Genomic DNA, 21,516 nt, shown 5'->3' with positions numbered 1-21,516 from the left:
TAACTCAATCTAAGCCATTTAGATTAATCAAGGATAATATGTATAATCTTGATCAATTAAGGACAAAATTGGATTAAAAAAAGGACAAAATCAAATCATCTCGGTCCTAAACTTGTTCGGATGGTACAATTTTGTCCTTAATTGATAAAAAAAATAGAAAATATTAGCCTTAATTGATCAAAATGGCCGAAAGTGTTCTAACCCTAAGTTACAAATTTTAAAATCAAATCGACTCTTTACATAATTTTGTTTATAAAAGTTATTTTGATAGTCAATTCTACTTATGTAGTCATCTAAATATAAATTATTATCATATCATACCAAAATATATATTTTTTCTCAAAAAGATATTATGTGGCAATAACCAAATTGATGAAATAGCAAATAGTTTTTAAATATTCTAATTCAGATGAACACATTGAGAACATTAAATCGGAAATATCTTTCTAAAATAAAAAGTAAAGTTACGAATAACTTTTATAGCTCAAGTGATATATATACTAGATAGAATTTTTCCAAGGACATGTGATCAAATCCTCCGATAAATTACTATTTAATATTTTCTTTAAAATAGCGGAAAAGTTTAGTGACCCAAACTGTATTTTACTCAAAATTCTGATTTTTCTTTTAGTAGAGATAACAATTTGTTGCTCAGAATCAAAATAACGACTATTCTATGTTAGTTGTTAGCGGGAACTAATTAGTACTATTATTATCACGGCCCGGAGAATCGGAGGGGTCGAACCCCCGTCCTCAAGATGCAAACTTAGATCTGGCCAGTAGGCCAAGTCCTCATCTGCAAATTCTAATTTCAAAATAGAGAGGTATCCAACTTGTAGGAGGTGGAATTCCAGACTCATTGCTTCTGCTTTGCTTCTTTTCAGTAACTTGTAGGTTTTTGATAGGTCTGTTTGCAAAATGTATGGAGAAGACTGCACATTAATAAGTCTGCTCTTTTTCAACCAAATTATTGGTAGCTATGTTGAATGGAAATTTATATAAATTTATGTTTCCGCATTTTATTTTCAATTTCAACAAAATGTATTTAAAGTACTATAATTTTAATTTATAATATATTTTAATAAAACATAATATAATTTTATCATTTTTTGTTTTAGTATTTTTCATTTTACTATTTCTATTTTCCCACAACATATATAGTGTAGTAGTTGATTTAATTAAATCATTTTAACTTGACATATACTCTACTATGGTTGATATCGTCTCTTTCAACCGTCACGAACTAAATTTTTATATAAATTTTTTGATTCCACCACATTATATAATGAGTAATGCTATATAACCCAACATTTTTAACCCAATTTTTTATACCGCCTGACGTGGCAATTAAAGAGTGGACTGATTAAATTTTGTTTTTTGAGATATACATTTTTGTGTGGGAATTGAACGAATGAAACCTTATCACGTAAAGTGGATTAAAAGAGTTGGAATAAATAGGTGGGTTATAAATTATTTTTCTTGTATAATTCATACATTAACACTTTATTTTCCTTTGAATAAGTAATTTCCTTATGTGCCGAGACAAAATTAATGTTACTTATCTATACTTTCCTTGTTGAGAAACATAAATATCAGTGACTCCAATTCTCACCAACTTTTCCAAAATGCATTGATCATGAGGATACAATTTAATCCTAATTGTAAAGCCTCACCTACTCAAATTCAAAGCTTTTACCCAATTTAGAGTAAGAAGTGGACACAATCAAAACTAGAAATGTTCATATGTTTACATTACTATTATATTTTTCATATATTCTCAAATGTTTTTAATGGCATTGATAAGATAATTTTCCCAAGGATTAGCTACTTCCATCCTAAAGTTGGTACAAGCTTCTTAATTATCATTTGCCTATATCAATGTCTAATAGCTAATGTAGTTAACACAATGAGCTACTTAATAATTAATAATTAATTTTCCTACATTCATCTTAATAAAGAATTTAAAAAAAAAAACTAACTTCATTATGTTTTCTTATAAAATTATGGTATAGAAATTTTCAATTTTCAAATATAAAATATAGGCCAATGACCAAAAATGCCAAACCTTTCATGAAAGTTTTACAAAAGTCCAAACCTTTCAATTTTATACAATTTGTCCTGAGATGCATGATTTCGTTTCAATTTTGTCCAACTACATAATTTTGCTTATGTGGCGCTGATGTGTGTCATGCCACATCAGTGCCACGTAGGCACCATATGAGTAAAATTACATAATTGGACAAAATTGAAACGAAATAATGTGTTTTAGGATAAATTGGATAAAATTGAAAGGTTTGGACGTTTATGAAACTTTCATGAAAGGTTTGACCTCTTTTATCTGACCTAAAACATATGCGGAAGAACTATTTTTAAATTATCATCTTCACCTTTCTTCTTTATGAAAAATAGCACCTTAAAATATGTAAGGTCAAATAATAAGTAAATTTTTTTAAAAATATGGTCTAACTATATATTCAAAGTAAAAAAGTAGAGTCAAACTTTGGTCAAATGTTATATGATGTTAAATATTTCAAATTGAATTGAACTCGTCGATTTGTTTAATTTTTTAGGTTTGGTTTGTACTAAAATTTTATTATGTCCAGAACGAGCCGAAGTGAAAGATTAATATTTTTTCAATAATATCAATTTAGACCTAATTGAATTTTTCGGTTCAGTTTGGTCTTTTGCTATGGATAGATTTTTTATAGGAGTTTTCTATGTTATTTTAGTAGGATTATCTCATATTCATGTTTGTTTTAAGCATTCTTCGAGCTTATTTTATTTTTAATCATTTCAAGCACAATATGAGTGTATTTCGCGAGTTTAAAGCAATTTACAAGCCATAATGATCGAAATTAAAGTAAAATGAAAAGTTGGTGCGATGATTTGAGAAAATGGACGTCGAGCATATAGTTGCTTACTTGCTATTTTGAATTAATTGAAGATTTTAAAATGTTTAGATACTTCTAATGAATATATGTTTTTCATAAGAAATAAACTAAATATTCTAAACTTTTTAGAGAATTAAAAATTAACTCATGTTGAAGTGCCTAAATTCAATTATGGAGTTTTAAAATTGGTGATTGCGCACATACAAAAACAATAAATTTTATAAAGATGTGTGATCACACATTAATAAGGTGCGTGACAACACATTGCTCAACAGACTGTTACACATTTTCGAGCTAAAAAATCATACACGACTTGGATTTGATTTAGAACTCTGTCCGGAAGTATTCTGGTACCACCAAGACTCCGAAAAACACATGAAAAAAATGGGCAATTCCTAATCTAAACACAAATTACAAAAAAAAAAAAATGCATAAACTCAGAGCAAGTTAGCTTAGTTAATAGTTTTATTTCAATTTCTCCACCATCAACAAAAACATTGATGAAAAACTATATGAAAAAATAGAGCTGCATATGATATTCTAAATTATTTCTAACCTTAAAACTGATTTCTTTTATTAAAAGTATAAGATCGGCTCCCTCTTTTGAAAAACCTTTCAAACCCTAGTAAATTTTCTTCTTCTTATTCAATTGGGGGTGGTTTTCTTCTTCTTGTATATATATATATATATATATATATATATATATATATATATATATATATATATATATATATATATATTCAATAATTAAATTTGACAAATGCATTACACTATCTATATGAGAGTTATGTGCATTATTTTAAAAAAAGTATAACTTATCCTAAGAACATCTCCAATGGTGCTTTTTATTTTAAAGAGCATAATTTTTAAAATAAAGAGCATTTTTAATATAAAGAGTAATATATTTAAATTTACTCCAATAGTCTCTCTAATATTTACTCTTTATTTTATTTTATTTTTATAAAAGATATAAAAAAATCAATATATTAATAATATTGATTTATTATTCAGTTTTTAAATTTAAAAATTCAAAATAATACATTTCAAATAAAAAAATAACCAATTTATTTTAAAATTTAAAATTTTGTGTTTTGAAGTAGAGTGAAAATGCCTCTCCACATGTAGAAGAGCCATTTTCATTCTCTACTCTAGATTCAAATTTTAGAGAGTCCATTGGACTTTAATTTATTGACAGAACTCTTTAAATTAGAGAGTATGCCAATTTTAAAGAGGCTATTGGAGATGCTCTAAAGTCTCTATAGTTTATCATTTTTTTATTTCTTTTTAAGCACCTTTTTATTTAGTCTCTAAATTTTAAATTTTTAGTGTTTGAACAGATAGAAGTTAAGAGATGTTGTGTACTCTCCATAAGACTTAAGTAAATAAGATTCGTAAAATATATGAACTAAGTTAAAAAAAAATTAATGGCAAAGTAAAGAAAAATGGTACAATATAAGGATTAAAAAAATCTAAAGACGAGATAAAAAAATTGAAATGGTAAGATACAAGGGCTTTTAAATAGGTTGTGCCTAGACCTGCTAATGGGTCGAGCTTCGACGGGTTTGACATTTTTAAAGGCAAGCTCAAGCGCCGCTCGAGCCTAGTTTGGACTTCAAATATCCACGTCCGGTTTTAATGTACTATTTTTATGATTTTGAATAAAAATTGGACGGGCCTGTGTTGATTTTTCATAATATTAAAAGTTCAAACTCGCCCATAACATGGATGGCTTTTTCCGGGGTCGGATTTAAGACCAAAATTCATTATCCAACTCCGACCAAGGCGAACGGGCTTGGACAGGCCGGACAGATGTTCAGAACCATGAACATGTTGTGTCCTTTAAAAACATTATGGATTGGACAGACTAGATAGAGCAGGGTTGGAGTTAAAGGGTGCAAATCATATTTATCCAAAAGTTAAAGGGTTTGTTTTACATATTTACCAAAAGTCTTTTTCTTTCTTGCTCCACTAGTAGCCTATTAGGCCATTTCCTTGCACCTTCTTACTTCTCTTTTTCCTTTTGTCCTATTTAGCTCCACCTTCTCCTCCACCTCCTCCTTTTGTTTTGTATAACATCATGCTTACATCCCTCTTCTTTTCCCTTCCTAATTCTTGCTATTGATGACTACTTAATTAGATCATTTTAGTCCTTACTTTACACTTTCATTAACCTCACCATCTTCATCCAAGAAAATCATGGCCTCCCAAATTGATGAAGGTACTTTCTTTTTCTTTACCAAGATTCAAAGATTTTATCTTTTTGCCCTTTTTTTTCTTGGTTGTTGTTCTTTTTTGATATGATATTATATAAGAAGTGAATCTTGTAGTATCTAAGTAAGAATTAGGAGTTTTCTTTATGAAATATGCTAGTTTTTGAATCTTTAATTTGTTTGGTTAGTAAGAAAATTGTACTAAAAGAATTTGGTTATAGCTTTTTTTTCTTTAAGTTTTAGTTTACTTGATGAATCTAGTAGAATTTAATGAAAAGATCACATCTTGGATTTTTAGGTAAAGTGCAAAAAAAATATCTTTTGCTCAAGTTATGAAATTTGATTGATGTATTGTGTAGGGGAAGAGAGGGATTTGGAGAAGGGACAACAATTAAACCAATACTCATTTGCTGAACCATCTCCAACACCATCACCAACCTCAACATCATCAGCTCCAGCTTTGGTTTTATCCAATTCTGGTAAGAGGATTGATCAGGCAGGAAAAAAGAAGTATGTAAAACAAGTGACGGGGCGTCACAACGATACCGAGCTTCATCTGGCAGCTCAGCAGGGTGATTTGGCTGGTGTGAAGCAGATTTTGAATGATATTAATTCACAGCTTGTGGGGACTTTAAGTGGGGAGGATTTCGACGCGGAAGTTGCGGAAATAAGAGCTTCTGTTGTAAATGAGGTGAATGAATTGGGAGAGACTGCGGTTTTTACCGCTGCGGATAAAGGGCATCTTGAAGTGGTGAAGGAGTTGTTGAAGTACTCGAGTAAAGAGTGTCTTACGAGGAAGAATAGATCGGGGTTTGATCCTTTGCACATTGCCGCTATGCAAGGGCATTATGGTATTGTTCTTTATCTTTTAATTTCGCTGTTTAGTTTACAAATAACTAGATTTGGTTATAAATTAGTTCATCTCACTGCTTTAAAATCGGTGTTGCCTGCAATTACAAATATCTAAGATAGTGATTATGGCTTTCATGTAATTTCATACCTAATCTGTTATAAATATGAGAAGAATCTCAGTGTAGGTTTTTTATGAAGAAATCTTAGGATCATTAAAGCAATGTATTTAGCAACGGTAAACGTGGCTTGACGATGAATATATCTATGCACGGAGTAAATTGGATCATGTTGTTCTTAATACATGATCTATTTTATAGTAAAATTTGAATTCCAAGATGAGTACTAGATTCTCTATTAATACAAACTAGGAAGGCATTCATGATATTTCTTTTTATGCCAGGCATTGTCCAAGTGTTGCTGGATCATGATCCGAGCCTGAGCCGAACATACGGTCCATCAAATGCAACGCCTCTTATTTCTGCGGCTACAAGAGGGCATACTGCAGTGGTAAATGAATTATTGTCAAAAGACAGTGGCTTACTGGAGATTTCTAGATCCAATGGAAAAAATGCACTGCATTTAGCTGCCAGACAAGGGCATGTAGATGTTGTAGAAGCATTACTCAGTAGGGATCCACAGTTGGCGCGAAGGACTGACAAAAAGGGACAAACAGCATTGCATATGGCGGTAAAAGGGCAGAGCTGTGAGGTAGTTAAACTGCTTCTCGAGGCAGATGCTGCTATTGTGATGCTTCCGGACAAATTTGGTTACACGGCGTTACATGTAGCAACTAGAAAGAAGCGGGTGGAGGTAATTCGTATTTTCCTTTTTTTCTAGAACCTCACAGTACTTTAATAGATAGTGTGTAGCATCTTAAGTTCAAATCTTTTTGCCCTGCAGATAGTGAAGGAGTTATTATCACTTCCCGACACAAACGTCAACGCACTGACTAGAGAACATAAAACAGCTCTTGACATCGCAGAAGGGCTTACCCTCTCTGAAGAGTCGTCGGAGATTAAGGAGTGCCTTTACCGATGTGGTGCTGTTAGAGCTAATGATCTCAACCAGCCGAGGGATGAGTTGAGGAAAACTGTAACTCAAATTAAAAAAGATGTTCACACACAGCTTGAACAAACTAGAAAGACTCACAAGAATGTCCATAATATTTCTAAAGAGCTGAGGAAACTACACCGCGAAGGGATCAATAACGCGACCAACTCTGTGACAGTGGTGGCAGTTCTATTTGCAACGGTTGCTTTTGCAGCCATCTTCACTGTACCTGGCGGAGATAATGATCAGGGAATTGCAGTGGTGGTTGGCCATGCATCTTTCAAAATTTTCTTCATATTTAATGCTATTGCCTTATTTACATCGTTGGCTGTTGTGGTGGTTCAAATTACACTTGTTAGAGGTGAAACAAAAGCGGAAAGACGAGTGGTGGAGGTGATCAACAAACTAATGTGGTTGGCTTCTGTGTGTACTTCGGTAGCATTTATAGCCTCATCGTACATAGTAGTTGGTCGAAGACATAGGTGGGCTGCCGTTTTGGTTACAGTTGTCGGGGGAGTGATCATGGCCGGGGTGCTCGGCACAATGACATATTATGTGGTGAAGTCGAAGAGAACTCGATCAATGAGGAAGCGGGAAAAGACGCGAACAAGTGGAAGGAGCGGATCGAACTCTCGGTCATGGCCGCATTCCGATAACTCCAATTCAGAAGTTGATCGAATCTACGCACTTTAGTGTGTGAAACCAATGACTTCTTTTTGGCAACCTTAATATTGTAAATTTAAAACAATGAATGATTCGAGGCAAATGAAGGTCTTTAGCTTAAATATATTTACTCTTCACATATGTACAGGATGCAACAGTCTCTTGAGCAGGGTTAATTGTGCTTCTAAAGCACAATAACACAATCACCGGCAGAGGGGGCAGGGTGGGCGGCGTCTCCTGAACGCCGTTAGTCATCAGTTGTTTTCGGTTTTTTCTGCTCCATTTTTCTGAGTTACCGGTCATTTTTATCCTGTTTCTGTCTCTCTATCTGTTTATTTTGCACTGCACAATGTATCTTATGCATAGGGGTTCAAATGAGTTGAGCATGAATTATGCCAAGGGCTCAAATTTGTAAATGTGATATATTCGAATTCGAATGGGTTTACATTTCTTTAATTTGAAATCCAACGACATTCAAACTATTCGAGCTCCACTTCTATAAATTCAAGTTCAGTTAAAAAAATTATTAAACTTTATTGTAAAAAAGTTACAAAAAGTTGATATAACAAAAAAATTAATTATCATTTTGTCTAAAATACTCGATTAGACTTTGAGCTTTATGAATAATAATAAAAGATTATAATTTTATATAAAATACTCATTTAGACTGAATTTTATGACCTATTTTATTGAATCTCAAGTTTAACAAATCAAATTGTTAACAGTTTGAACTTGAGTTTCAGTCCGATTTTAATTTTTAAATAAGATTTTTTTTGAATCGATCTCGAATAAATTGCGAGTAATCTAGTTTAAGAGAATGTCACACAAACTAGAGATATTAGGGACAGCACAAACAAGTGTACCAAATATGCTTCGAATGTAGACGCACGAGATAATAGACGTTCACATGACAAATGGGTCAACACAGACGGCCAGTGGACCAAAAACAAAATCTGAAAAATAATTGATTTAGAGAATATATTCTGAAGCAACTCTTAAATAAATTATTTTGCAATTTTTGCTGTAGGACCTACGGTTCGTTATTATCACCTTAAATTATTTGTTCAAGCAATAGAATAAGGTTTTATTCTCTATCTATGCATGTTGATTTATTTACATAATATAATCCATTACATGTCAATTTTCTTAGGTGTTTTATAATTCCTTCTCTCTTTCATAAATGTTGTATATCTTATAAATTTAAAAAAGATATCAAGAAGATAAATTTATCCACTAGCCATTAAAAAAAATGGAGAATATTGTTTGATGATTTTTTTTGAGAGCATCTCCACTCTTATGCTAAATCAACCTCTCAATGTTAAATTTAGCATTTAGAATAAAATACACCATTCCATTGCAATACCATATCATGTGCTAAATTTAGCATATGCAAACTCTATGCTAAATTTAGCACCTAATTTAGCATATGCTAAATTCATTTATTCATTTAAATTAATTGTTAAAATGCCATTGATAATAATTTATTTAGCCTAATTATACCAACACATTTTTATTTAAATTAATAATGACAATATAATAAATTTTATTTAATAAATTAATATATAATTATTTTTATTATAATGACAAATAACAAAAATGTTATCAAATAATTAACTATTACTATTAAAGTTAATAATAAAATAATTAATCAATATCATTTTATGTAAAGAATATTAAAATAGTTTTAAGTTTATAACATTTTTAAATATTTTGTTCCTTTTATAGTATATTTAAATTTAAAAATTATATTATTGTTTTTATTTAAATTATCTATCACGAATATGCATTTTAACATTTAATTAATAACTTAGAAATTAAATTAAAATTACAAATAAATCTTTCTGTTTTTTGTATATAAAATAAAAATTAATACAAAATTAAATATTTGTCGTTCAATATAACATCATGCAATAGAGTTAAAATTCAAAATTTGTGCTATATGTAACATTTTGCTATATTTTTGAAAATAAAGTTGCTAAATTAATTTTTAAATGAATTAAACACAGTTGTATTTATTTACAAATGATTGATATGATTTTTAATGTTTTAGATTTGGTCATCAAATTCAATAGCATATTGTTTTCTTCAATAATAAAAAATACACTAAAAGAATTAATCATGGAACATTAGACCCCCTACAACTTCGGGAAATCACAAATCAGTAAACCAAATTAACCGATTTATTTAAGTTAAATTTAATTAAAAAATTTAGTCGATTCAATTAGTTCAACTGGTACAGTTCAATTACAGTTAAAAGTTTAAGAAATTCTGTAAGTAAAATTTATTAAATACTTTTTGTTTTTAATTATTATACCATTGCATTTTTATAGATTTAACCAGATTAATTTACTAATTTTAATCTGTTTGATTTCATATTTTTAAAATTTGAATTAATTTACTTAATTCAGAATTAGATTAACTTAATCGATTTGAATATTTAAAGTAATTCAATTTTAATTAAATCGGTCGGCTTTTAACAAATCGACCATTTCAGCATCCGAACCGCAACCAACGAGACCTGCATGAAATAACAAATTACATGGACCGGGCTTATATGAACACTGGGTCCAATTTCAATTAAAGACTGGCCCAACAATTATACTTTACCCGCCCAAGTAAACACCGTCGTCTCATGATCTTCGTCTAGCTCCAGCTCTGTACAGTGTACAGCAATGGTGAGAATCCAGGTGAAGCATGGAGCGGACAAGGAATTTATATACGACTGTGAAATCACTTATCAATTGGAAGAAATCGCCTCTGAAGTTCTTCATATTTCAAATCTCCAATACAAAATTGATCGCTTACTGTTAAAACTCGAGCCTCTTCTATCACCGCTCCGTGGAAACCCTAAAAGTATCTAAATGAAACTTCTATTTGCTTTAATTTTGTTAATTTGTGGACTAATTTGTTTAAATAACGATTAATTTCGTTGTTGATTGCAGTTATTCCTCTTATTAGAGCCTTATCTGGAGCTAAAGTATATGCATCAAAGGTCTGTTTTCTTTTCTATTTCTCCAGTTAGAGAAAATTCTGTGTTTTTTGTTTATTAGGAATACTCCCTGAGGTTTATCATATTGTACAATTTGGTCCCTGCTTTTCGAGGATTAGCATTTAAAATAATAATAATCTTCAAATATTGAGAATAATGAAAACATTACAGTAACAAAAGTAACGAGGACTTAAATTTAGTTTTAAGGTTAAACTGTAGTGAAATTTTCTATTTCTTTTATAAGGAACATTCAGGATTAAATTTGATGATTTTGAAATAACAGGGACTAAATTGTCTTTTAACTTACAATTTTGGGGGGTTTTAGTAATATTTTTATTTTCCTTTGTGCAATCCAGAAATTGAACTGTCTTACTTCTTTCAAATGCTAACAGGACCAGGTTTTGAATAATAAGGCTGTGTCATTTTATGTAATGAGAGATCATGTACAGGCAGTAGAGGGACTAGTCATGGAAAATTATCAATTATTAGGTTTTGAGGATTCTAATCAAGTACAAAAGCTCCTAACAGGTATGTAAATAGTTGAAGCCTTAATTTTCTAATTATATATATAAAGTTTTCTTGAATAATAAGTTATCTGCTGATATGTTATGATTTATAGTAGATGATAATGTAAAATATTTCTAACTTCGCGTTGTTGTGCTTATTTTATTTATTCGGAAATTAATTAGATGCATAGAGTGAAAATTTGGATTCAGGGATTTAGTTGAAACTTGACAATTGAAATTTTTCAGATGTGGAAGTTCTTCATGAAGAAACGACTCATCTTCTTTGGGCAGGGAAAGAACTCGCTAAGGGGAAACGGTTGTGTGATTATATTGGAATGAATGACAAAACTAAGGTATCTTCGTAAACCATTATTAGATAAGATGTTTGTTGTTTTAGAGCTAAAGATTTATGCTGTCGATTTATTTTTGTTTGCTGCTACAGATTGTGCTTCGACTGCAGCCACCTAACTCGTGCTCTGCTTAGTTTTTGGTAAGTAGTGGATACTGGATCGTTGCTTTGGTGCTGAATGTTTATTTTATTTTAATGAATAGGACCATTAGTTTTAATGAACAATTTTTCGTTTGTGCTCTTTCTGCTCTGTAGATTATTGGAGTTTCGAGCAAATCAAAGTGGCCGTGAAGAATTTATTTATAGATAAAGGTAATCCTTTCCCATGGGAGCTACTGAGATGTAATGCATTTACATAATTATGATGAAATCCCTTCTGCATATCGTCCCTTCATATTTTCTGCCCTGAATGAGGATCACCTGTAAAATGAAGATTTGAAAGCAAAACTCTGACACTTCGAAGCATTGAGAAAAAATTGGCATCCTTCTATGTGTGAGGCTCATAAGTGTGAAGAATGATTGATAACTTAAGTTTTTAGCTTGAACTTTTCCTGGATTTTTTAATGTATTAGATTCACACATTGAAATTAAATAAAAAGTAGTGTTTTTGTACCCCGCTTCTAATTGTTTGTAATTGTTCTTGTTGTCTCATGATCTTTGTTAAGGCCAGTTATAAACTCCTAATTGCAAAGAGAAAATAGTATCATACGTCTTTATACTGCCCTTTTTGCTGCAAATTATTGATTAAGATCGTTTCAGGATGTTAAGAGTATGAGATGGATTAAAAATACTCCAGGTTTCTTCCCGTCAACATAACCATTATCGAGAAACCACAATTTCTTAATCAAGTCCATTGCCCTATAAACTATAATGAAATATATTCCTACATAATTATTTATAGTTTTGCTTGACAGATTATTATAACTAAAATTGCAATTTCTGTCATTGTATATGGACATCAAGATGGGTGACATAATTTTGGGTGAGAATTCATATGGTTGTGTATATACATTTTGGGCAAATTGAAATATTTGTCATGTCTGAGGTCTTACTCTTGTTAAGACTTAAGTGATACCTAGAAGACATGATTTTACTACGCAACGAGAAAATATGAAATCTTTTTAGGTGACCAGTAAATGATTTACATTGGCAGGTGCAACCGAGAATTTTTTATACATTTTTCGAATTTAAAGTACTGAATGCTAATGCCACTGTTAAATAGTGTAACATGAAGAGCAATAATAATGCATGGCTACTGCTATAGAATTTTTTTGACTGCTGTCACAGGAATTCTTTTAGCAGAAGTGCAAAATCTTCATTTGTCAATCTTGAAAAACAGAGCTATGCTCTGATATACCTGGTTGCATAAAGCAAAATTTCAGGAGTATAAGTTATAATCTTTTTCAATGAAATGCATCATTGTAAATGTGGATAATCTTCTGAAATGGAAAAAGAACTGGGTCGACAGACATTTTTCTAGTGAAATAGTTATCTTATATCTGAAATTGCCTTTAAGTATATCCGCAGCCATGCTATCTTATCAATTGAAATTGGAAAAGCTAATCTAAACTTTCTCAGAGCTTATGTTTTCCATGTTACATTGTGAAACTTGGAGTTTGTAGTTTTCTATGTTCCTTAGTTAGCTAGAAATCAGTGTTTTAAAAACTGAACCAATGCAAGAACCGGCATTGTCCTTGGTTCCCGGTTGAACCGGTTGAACTGGTGGCTGAACTGTGTGGCCACCGGTTCTCGGTTCAACAGGTTGAGTAAAACTGTAATAAAACCTAACTTAAAGGATTTATAGCCAACTTCTGGTTCAGTTGCTGATTCCACCACTAGTTCAACCACCGGTTCAGTCCGGTTCAATTCGTTCAATCTGGTTGGTCCAAATTTCTGACTCTGTGTTAATTGGACCAGATGGCTAGCCAATTCTAGGTTCAACCGGCCGGAGCTGGTCCAATTGTTTAATACCTGATACAGATAACCTGAAAAGCACATTTCTTTCTCTATTATTGGGAAATGAGCTACTAGTACCCAAAAGTGAGATACCTGCTATGAGATTGATCGACTAAGTATTTGATTAGTTTTATATCTTAGTTTTATAATGTCATACTGCAGTTAGGTATACAAAGAGCTATATCTTAGCTTATACTCTGCACTATCCTTTTAGAAGAAGACTGAAGTATTATAATTATGTCTTCCAACAGATGTCTGAGGCCTACCTTTTCTTTTCTTGGGAGAAATATGTGGAAGTTTGGTAGGAAAAAAAAGGGTTTATTATAATATATTTATTAGTACACATAGTGCTCAACAACATCAATTAGCCTTTTAGCTTTGGCTCTAATCCTGTCAAAACATGCTCTCTTAGTTTAAGGCTAATTACACCCACTAAGAAAATCAAAAGAAATGGAAATTAGCCACCTGAAAAAGGCTGTTGGCACTTGCAGTTTTCTTTTTTGTTAAAATACTATATTGTTGATTGATCTTTGATCAATTTGGAGCGGTTTCGAGTAAAACATGAACTGATTTCTGTCTTCTTTATAACATCATTAGTAGTAATTGTTTATATATAATTGGAAGAGACCTAATTATTTATTGGTGCATGAATCACGATTTCACTGTTTGCTTATTTAAATGCAGGCAGGGGTCGCTTGGCTATCCTTGAGAGGCAGACGAGACTGATGGCTTTTGTTTTTTCACCAAGTAATGATTTCATCTATTGTTGTTACGGGTATGCATTCGTTTTGAACAAAACCGAATCAAAATTTACTTTTTCTAAAGCTGAACTATACAAAATTTATAAAATATAAAAAAATCCAAAATCAAATCTAGTCGAACCAATCGGTTTGGTTTGTGCCACAATGAACTGAATTTTTTTACTTTCAAGACCGAAATGAACTGAAAAATAAAAAGAAATTATGATGTCAAACCAAACCAAATCAAATTTGTAGGTTCGGTTTAGTTCAATTTTTGCATATCCCTAGCTGTCGTATCATTGGCTCGAATTCAGTAATGTTTATTTTTCCTAATTGTATTTCTTTGTATTTCTATTTAATTATATAAGGTAAAGAAATGTTGGCTTAATAGATTGTTGACAAATGAGGTACATGATCCCCACTTTAGAAAGGTAAACAATCATAAATTATTTGATAAAATTAATTATTGTGAGAAGATTAATTTTCATGATCATTTTACCACTGAAACATTAATTTATTATTAGTCCTCTGTGGTGAAAATATAGAACTAATGACATTATTAAATCATGTGGATAATTTAGTATGTTAGGTTACAGCTTAATCATTTTATTGATATTGCATGATTGTAATTTTGTTTCTATTCTTTTTCTTTGCATACTGTACGGAAATTGCCATCTTGTAGAAGATCTACATATAGTTTAAAATAATTATATTCATGATTTAAATAGTTAGAACCTGACCCACATTCTGCAGGCTATCATCTATTAAGGGCCTACACTATTTTGTATTTATAACATTACATTGACACAATATGATATTTGGTATGGATTTCTTAAGCTGTATGGTACACCTGAAATTTTGAAATTGATTGCAAATTATTGTTTGTTGTCTTCAGAAATGATTGAAGTGGATGGAAATGACAGGAAGTTCTAATTATGAAAAACTGTATACATTCTTAAAGATTTGTTTTAAAAAGTGTGCAAAATCGAACCAAAATCGATTAATTGAGCTGAACCAAACCGATGAGTTCGGCTCAATTCAAATTTGAAATTATAAAAACATTCGGTTTTTGTTCGGTTCAATTTTGATATTTAAAACAATTTCAGTTCAATTTTGGTACAATTCAATTTGAAAATCGACCAAACCGACCTGTTTGTTTCTGTTCAATTTTATTTTACAGGAAATGGGCATCTAGGTTTAATTATTTACCGAAACGTCCGGGAAGATTTCGTATGAGTTAAACGTTTCAGAAACGTTTTGGAAACGCAACTTTCGTAAAGTTTTTGTGCTTAGACAGGATAGTCTGATCTGAAGTGTAAACATTAAAAAGGCATTAACTTAACAGCTCTGATTCTTGCTTTGAGCATTTGCATGCAGCAAATTAAATTAATTGAAAGAAGAAAATAGAAACATAATCAAAAGTTAATCTAATTATTATGCTGATTCTCATTTTTAATTGAAAATTTCAGAATGTTCAACCCCTGCAGAGTTCAGGTTTTTCATGGTCTTCATAGATAGCTAGTTTAGAAGCTGACAATGAGTATAACCCAATCTCTGTTGCACTCTTTCTTGAGCAGAAAATCTGCTGAGACTGAGACTGCTTGCAATGTGCTATTGCTCCTTGAATTGGATTCTCAACCTCTGCATTTACACTGCTGCTTCTCTTCAGAAATGGCAGCACATAAACTCCATTTGTATTAATGGAGCTTGAAGAAGAAGATCCAGATGACGACGTTGACGAAGATGACGATGACTTAGCTGTCGAATGACGTTTAATTGCCATTGAGAACGATCTTCTGTGAAGCCGCCCGCTTTCGCCAACATCCCGGTTGATCTTCTGAATTTGTCCAAAAGGGATTTTCTTCGTCGGCCGTTCACATCTCATCAAAGACTCTTTCACTCTCGTAATAGTTCCCTCATCTGCAACTTTAGTTGCTGCAGTACAGGATTCAGCCGAGCAACCGGATTTTCCAAACAAAGACTTGAGGTAAGCCCTCGAAGCCTTCAGTTTCGAGCCAATCGATGACTGCTTAATTATCTTAAGCTTTTTAGTCCATGATGAGTTTTTCGGATTTATCTCATTGGAGTAATCCAAAAAATAGTCTTCTGGATTGAGCTCTCGGCTAACTCTGCAAGACTCAGAAGGAGAAATATTGCAGGATTCAAATGGGGTAGTGGCTGAAGTTGGTGTAGTTAGAGCTGTCATTAAAGGGGTGCTATAGAAGTCTTCTTCAAAGGTATTATGATGATTTCTTACAGAAGTGGAGTGTTCTAGAAGCTTTTCGACCATTTGTAACCGAGGAGGAAGATGAAGTGGGAGGAGTTTTCCTTTGTAGAAAAGCTCATCAGCTGGAGAAGTTGTGGGCTCTTTTTCTAGTGAAATTGATGACATGTGAAACTCGAATTCGCTTGGTTGTGGTGGCAAGGTTTTGGAATGGCAGAGAAAGTTTCCAACTTCCATGTCGATATAGTCATCATCTGCATTATCATATGATAAAAAGTTGACTGCCATTTCTGCTACCAACTCAATGATCTGATCAAGGTATGCTTCTGTATCTCTCTCTTTATGTTGGTTTTTCTTTTTTTGTGTTTTTATTGGTGGGTAATATAGTAGTAGCTAATGGAGATATAAGCTTAATAATGGGCTCCAAATGAAGGAAAGGGGAGTATTTAAAGGTAGGAGTGTTCAAAAATTGAATCAGACCAACTAATCAAATCGAACCAAACTTGTCGATTCAGTCTGATAATATAAAAAAAATTGGTTTTTCAGTTCATTTTGTTTTGGACATAGAAAAGTATTATTTGAGTTTTTAGTACAAGCCGAACTGAACTAAAAAAATCAACCAAACCGATTATTCAGTTTTTCAAAAAGCAATATTTTAGTTCGGTTAGGTTCAAACTGAATGTTTAAAACTATGAGATGATGCTTAAGTCTTGGAAACTGGAAAGTGATGAACTGTAATTGGGAATTGTCAAAATTTTGGAAATTTTAGAATGCTTCCAAATATTAAATTCAACACACATTATGGAAACTTCACTAATATGGTCCAGCACTGACATTTTCTTTTTTATGCATCCTTTATATATTTTGTGGCTTATTTCTCATTTATTAATTATTTAGTATTATGTTTCTTTCTGGCATCATACACTATTTTAGGAAGTGCTACAATAATCATTTTAAATTAAGCATATTTGGAGGATAAATTATGCGTTGAGTGTTAATTAGCAGATATTTAGAGTGTGAACTGCCAACATAAAGAGGGGTCCTTCAATTATGGTTGAAGAGGTCAATTTTGCATGAAAAAATTACCCTCATCCCCTGAACTTAGGTTAATTTTCTTTTCTTTGAATTGTAAAAACTCACTGTTTCCCTAACTTTTTTTAGATATTAGATAACTGAATTTCGAGAAATTCTTATGTAGATTCAGTCCATCACGTCATCCGTGAACTAAACCTATTACATTATGACCCGTCATTAAAATGATGACGATCTTGTAAATTTGTTTGCTACTTATTCACACATTTGAATAGTAGTATTACAAGATTGCCATCATTTTAATGACGTGTCAAAATGTGATAGGTTTAGTCTACTGACGATATGGTGGACTGAGTCTACCTAAGAATTTCTCATGAAATTCACTTGTAAAAGAAATTATGTTAAATGGAACTAATTTTGATAGTAATTTTAAAAAAAAATCTGTAACATTTTATTACGTTAAAAAAATAGACAATTAATATTTTAAAATTTGAATAGTATGGAAAATTATGTCAACTTTGATTTTACCTAGGTGAGGTAATCTTTTTCAAATAATGTCAATAAGCAAAAACAAATGCTAAAGTTGAGGTGAAAGTAAATAAAATATTTTACATGCATGAGAAGGTGGGTCCATATCTTGAAAGTAATTTTCTACTATTTTGTAATGAAAAAAATTGCATGCTCATCAATATTATTATTAGTGCACTCACCTATCTACCTTTGTCTGAAGTCTTATCATATTAGTTTTAATAATTCATTTGTCTCTTGCCCTCTGCCTCATTAACTAATTAAACAAACTTACTTTGTTCTAAGTAATATTTATATTATTAGCCCCTTTATACTTTACCTGGTTTTACTACTTTTACTAGATTCCTGGGTTTGTTTTTTTCACTTTGTTTGATTATTGGAAAGTTGATCTAGTGACTCATTAATGGTGTCTGTCCTCTTTTATAACCCCCTGAACTTTCATATTTTTATTCTATTAATCCATTGTATTTTAATTTCACTATATGAAGCCCTCCTTTTATTATTAATATTGCATTAAACCTTGTACTCTTATTTTATTTAATTTTGCTAAGTACTTATTTAACTGTCAATGGATGCTTTTGTTAAATAGGAACTTAAAACAACATAAATAAGAATATAAGGACTTAATATAGTAAAGCGTGAGAGTTGTATGAATAAATCATACTAGTTATTATCAATAATTATTGCCAAGTTAAACATTAAACTAACATAAACAAAATGTAAATGAAAGATGTGTTAGTACAAAAAATATATTTTCCCTTCATGATAAGATAAAAAAATATTTGTATTTGACATATTTATCCTTGATAAATATGAGTGTCGTGACACTAAAGACTCGAGTTATCATAAATAAATAGAATGATCTCAAGAGGAAATATTATTTTAATGAATAAAGGATTGATGTAACACAACTGAAAGTAAAAGGGTTTGATACCTTACAATTAAAGTTTAAGGGCTCAATAAAAATGAAAGTTCAGAGGATTCAAAATATGTATTTTTACCAAAAATTATTGATTTTTTGTAATCTTTGTTTGGATTTCTTTTAGAAACCCCTCTTAGTTCTTATTGTCGCCTATGATTTTCTTTAGTGTTTTTTTTTTTAATTTTATAAATGACCTGCATTTGAAATGACAGGAGTGTATAGGAGATATTTAAGACGAAAATATGAGTAGTTGAGCTCACCAAGAAAGCAACTCATGATCCGACATAACTTGGTGGAGAGAAGGATAAATTGTGGAGAGAAGGATAAATTGTGGATCAACATGCCTTCAAACCTTGAAACTTTTAACATACCTTCTGTCCCTTAATTAGATCCATATTTGTTTATGGAACCTTTAACAAAACTCTATGTGCTAATCAAATCTTTAAAATGTCTCAATCGCAATCAAATTTGCATTATTCGATTTCAATTTTATTCATCCCTTAAAACCGAATAAAAGATGAAATATCTTATTCGGTGACACATATTAGTTGGCCATAATTGAGATTTTATCAGCGTCATCTCATCATAAACACATATTTTTAATTCTATTTAGAGCCGTATAAAATTAAAATCATATAATGCGATTTAGCAATAGCCGGATAAAATTGTACCGATTCTCAAGGAACTCATATTTTATTAGGGACTTGGGAAGAATCATTTAATTTGTATTGATTCGATGATTGAAGTTTTAGAACATTTGTCTTGCTGAATAATTGCACCAGCAAAATGCCAACGCAAGACAAAGGAAGAACAATGATAGTACCGAGAGACACTGTCTTTATGGTTGTATTGACCTACAAACCAACTAAATTGATTAATAAGCCGTTATTTTATAATTACGCTTAAAATGGAGTACTCATCCAAGGGAATATTTTCTGTTTTTTCTTTTATTTTTTGCAAATATTTTTTCTTTTCTGTTACATGTAACATATGGGGTACCGAGTCGAACACTAGGGACATGACTGGAACCATTTCGGATTAATATATCGGGTGAAACCGAGTCGAGCTAACTCGCGAACTTTCAGAATTGATATGAAAATAATACTCAAAATCAAGTCGATGTTAATCGAGTCGGCAAAACGAGTTCTGATACTCGGCTTAACAAGTTTGATTGAGTTATGAAGTTTGAATTTTAAAGTCAAGTTGAGCTCTAACTTGCAGTATTTTGAGAGAAGATGGTTCTCAATTCACTTATATATACACAATAACAAGCCGGTAATTTAACATTGTGGTAAGGATGTTCTATCCAATTATATATTCAACAACAAACGGATAGCTCAACAATGCGGGACAAACACGGCTTGAATATTAATTACAAATTTACAACCTTAAGCATATTTTATCACCTATGTACAACATCTTGCCAAGGAATATAAAAAGGTCATCAAGTAAAACCGATAAATCTTTGATTGCAAATTTGAATACAAGACCTCACAATTCCAGATATTCTCAGTATCAATTTACTAAACTCTCATTACATTTCTTAGTTAATTGCAAGTAACACACTTAGTAATGTCAAAAAGTCAGAATTTGCAGTAACCCAAATCCCCTAATATAAAATCATATTATATGACCCCATCCACAAAGATTTTAGAGGGACACAAAAAGGAGCAAGCTAAAGATAGCCATAAGTGTCCCTATCTTAATGACCCACAAGCCCTAAATTCAGCATTATAAGGTTTATTTCAGTGTTTTGATGATACACAAACAGAACTAACTATGTTTATTAGAAATGGGCTCCCTTTTGCCGGGTATCTCATCCAAAGTAGAATGAACAATCAACAACAAACTTTTTATAGTGACTGACTTTTTAGAGATCTCAGGTGGGGTGGGCTAACAATCCACCATCTGTTGTACTCTTATTTTGAAAACATGAGAGGCCAGTTGCAATGAGAGTGTATTACTAAAGATGAGACAAATCCCAACTTCTAGATAAGGAAAGCTCACAACTTATACAACTAATTTTTGTTTGTTTTTCAGTTTGAGTCTCCATTAATATACATAAATGTAGACAACAAAATCCCAACATTTATGTCTTGGTTCCTTTATCCCTGATTTTTTTTTTCTCGGCACCTTAATTTTTGTCTCGAGAAACTTTAGTTTGTAACTATATTCTTCTTTTAATTTCTATTTTGTATTGGTATTATTCCTGACATCATTTTAATTTTATTTCCGTAAAAAATTAATGACGTGAAAGAGGTAAAGCGACACTATGAACATTCTTGGATGCAAAATTGAAGTTGAGAAATAGTATAGCAATGAATTAAAGTATAAGGACTTATAATGGGATAGACTCAAATTGATGGACTATCCATGAAAATTATCATATCCGTTCCTTTAGTATTCAAGCATGAAGGGTAGCATTCAAAATCATATCTCTAGCTACTCATGCATTCAATATTTACACTCTTTTTGCTTGAAACCAGCAAAAGATTTAGCACGTTTGACCGCCCTTAGAATAGAATCAGGTCAATGTGTAGGGCATGATCCCGAATCAAAGCACATAACCATCTCATTGAGGGCGGAATTACCCTTAGTCTAGAG

General features: G+C 31.5%; 3 protein-coding genes across 10 annotated transcripts; 2 read left to right on the top strand and 1 right to left on the bottom strand.

Annotated features, from left to right (window-relative positions):
• The first annotated feature begins 4,885 nt into the window (after window positions 1-4,885).
• On the top strand, window positions 4,886-7,790 carry LOC126660557 (ankyrin repeat-containing protein ITN1). Its single transcript, XM_050354123.1, has 4 exons — window positions 4,886-5,109; window positions 5,461-5,952; window positions 6,354-6,763; window positions 6,854-7,790. Exons 1-4 carry the CDS (start codon window positions 5,088-5,090, stop codon window positions 7,694-7,696), a joined length of 1,767 nt encoding a protein of 588 aa, XP_050210080.1. The 5' UTR covers window positions 4,886-5,087; the 3' UTR covers window positions 7,697-7,790.
• A 2,471-nt stretch (window positions 7,791-10,261) lies between these two features.
• Window positions 10,262-19,399, top strand: LOC126661036 (uncharacterized). 8 transcript variants are annotated; one of them, XR_008789702.1, is made up of 10 exons: window positions 10,262-10,519; window positions 10,609-10,658; window positions 11,048-11,183; window positions 11,408-11,514; window positions 11,604-11,651; window positions 11,766-11,822; window positions 14,151-14,241; window positions 15,876-16,193; window positions 16,349-16,748; window positions 19,125-19,399. XR_008789702.1 is itself a non-coding variant. In XM_050354787.2 (6 exons), exons 1-5 carry the CDS (start codon window positions 10,339-10,341, stop codon window positions 11,643-11,645), a joined length of 516 nt encoding a protein of 171 aa, XP_050210744.1. In that variant the 5' UTR covers window positions 10,262-10,338; the 3' UTR covers window positions 11,646-11,651; window positions 11,766-12,122. The 8 variants fall into 8 exon arrangements, 1 of the variants encoding a protein (XP_050210744.1); XR_007635498.2 differs by lacking the exon at window positions 19,125-19,399 and having other exon boundaries at window positions 14,151-14,213; window positions 16,349-16,980; XR_007635495.2 differs by lacking the exon at window positions 19,125-19,399 and having other exon boundaries at window positions 16,366-16,980.
• LOC126661035 (probable membrane-associated kinase regulator 4) lies at window positions 15,511-16,718 on the bottom strand. Its single transcript, XM_050354786.1, has one exon. The coding sequence runs from the start codon at window positions 16,716-16,718 to the stop codon at window positions 15,681-15,683; it is 1,038 nt and encodes a 345-aa protein (XP_050210743.1). The 3' UTR covers window positions 15,511-15,680.
• Window positions 19,400-21,516: the final 2,117 nt, after the last annotated feature.

This window comes from Mercurialis annua, linkage group LG8 (genome assembly GCF_937616625.2).
Source record: "Mercurialis annua linkage group LG8, ddMerAnnu1.2, whole genome shotgun sequence".
NCBI classification, from domain to species: Eukaryota; Viridiplantae; Streptophyta; class Magnoliopsida; order Malpighiales; family Euphorbiaceae; genus Mercurialis; species Mercurialis annua.
Note: the sequence above shows the minus strand (reverse complement) of the source record. Positions and strands in the feature narration are given on the sequence as shown.

What these genes read in the sequence shown, in the direction of transcription:
- LOC126661036 (XM_050354787.2), top strand. Translation starts at nt 10,339, where the DNA reads ATGGTGAGAATCCAGGTGAAGCATGGAGCGGACAAGGAATTTATATAC. An exon ending in CTAAAGTATATGCATCAAAG is followed by an intron (nt 10,659 to 11,047) that starts GTCTGTTTTCTT and finishes AAATGCTAACAG; the next exon opens with GACCAGGTTTTGAATAATAA. An exon ending in GAATGAATGACAAAACTAAG is followed by an intron (nt 11,515 to 11,603) that starts GTATCTTCGTAA and finishes TTGCTGCTACAG; the next exon opens with ATTGTGCTTCGACTGCAGCC.
- LOC126660557 (XM_050354123.1), top strand. Translation starts at nt 5,088, where the DNA reads ATGGCCTCCCAAATTGATGAAG. An exon ending in GGCCTCCCAAATTGATGAAG is followed by an intron (nt 5,110 to 5,460) that starts GTACTTTCTTTT and finishes TGTATTGTGTAG; the next exon opens with GGGAAGAGAGGGATTTGGAG. An exon ending in CTAGAAAGAAGCGGGTGGAG is followed by an intron (nt 6,764 to 6,853) that starts GTAATTCGTATT and finishes TTTGCCCTGCAG; the next exon opens with ATAGTGAAGGAGTTATTATC.
- LOC126661035 (XM_050354786.1), bottom strand. Translation starts at nt 16,718, where the DNA reads ATGGCAGTCAACTTTTTATCATATGATAATGCAGATGATGACTATATC.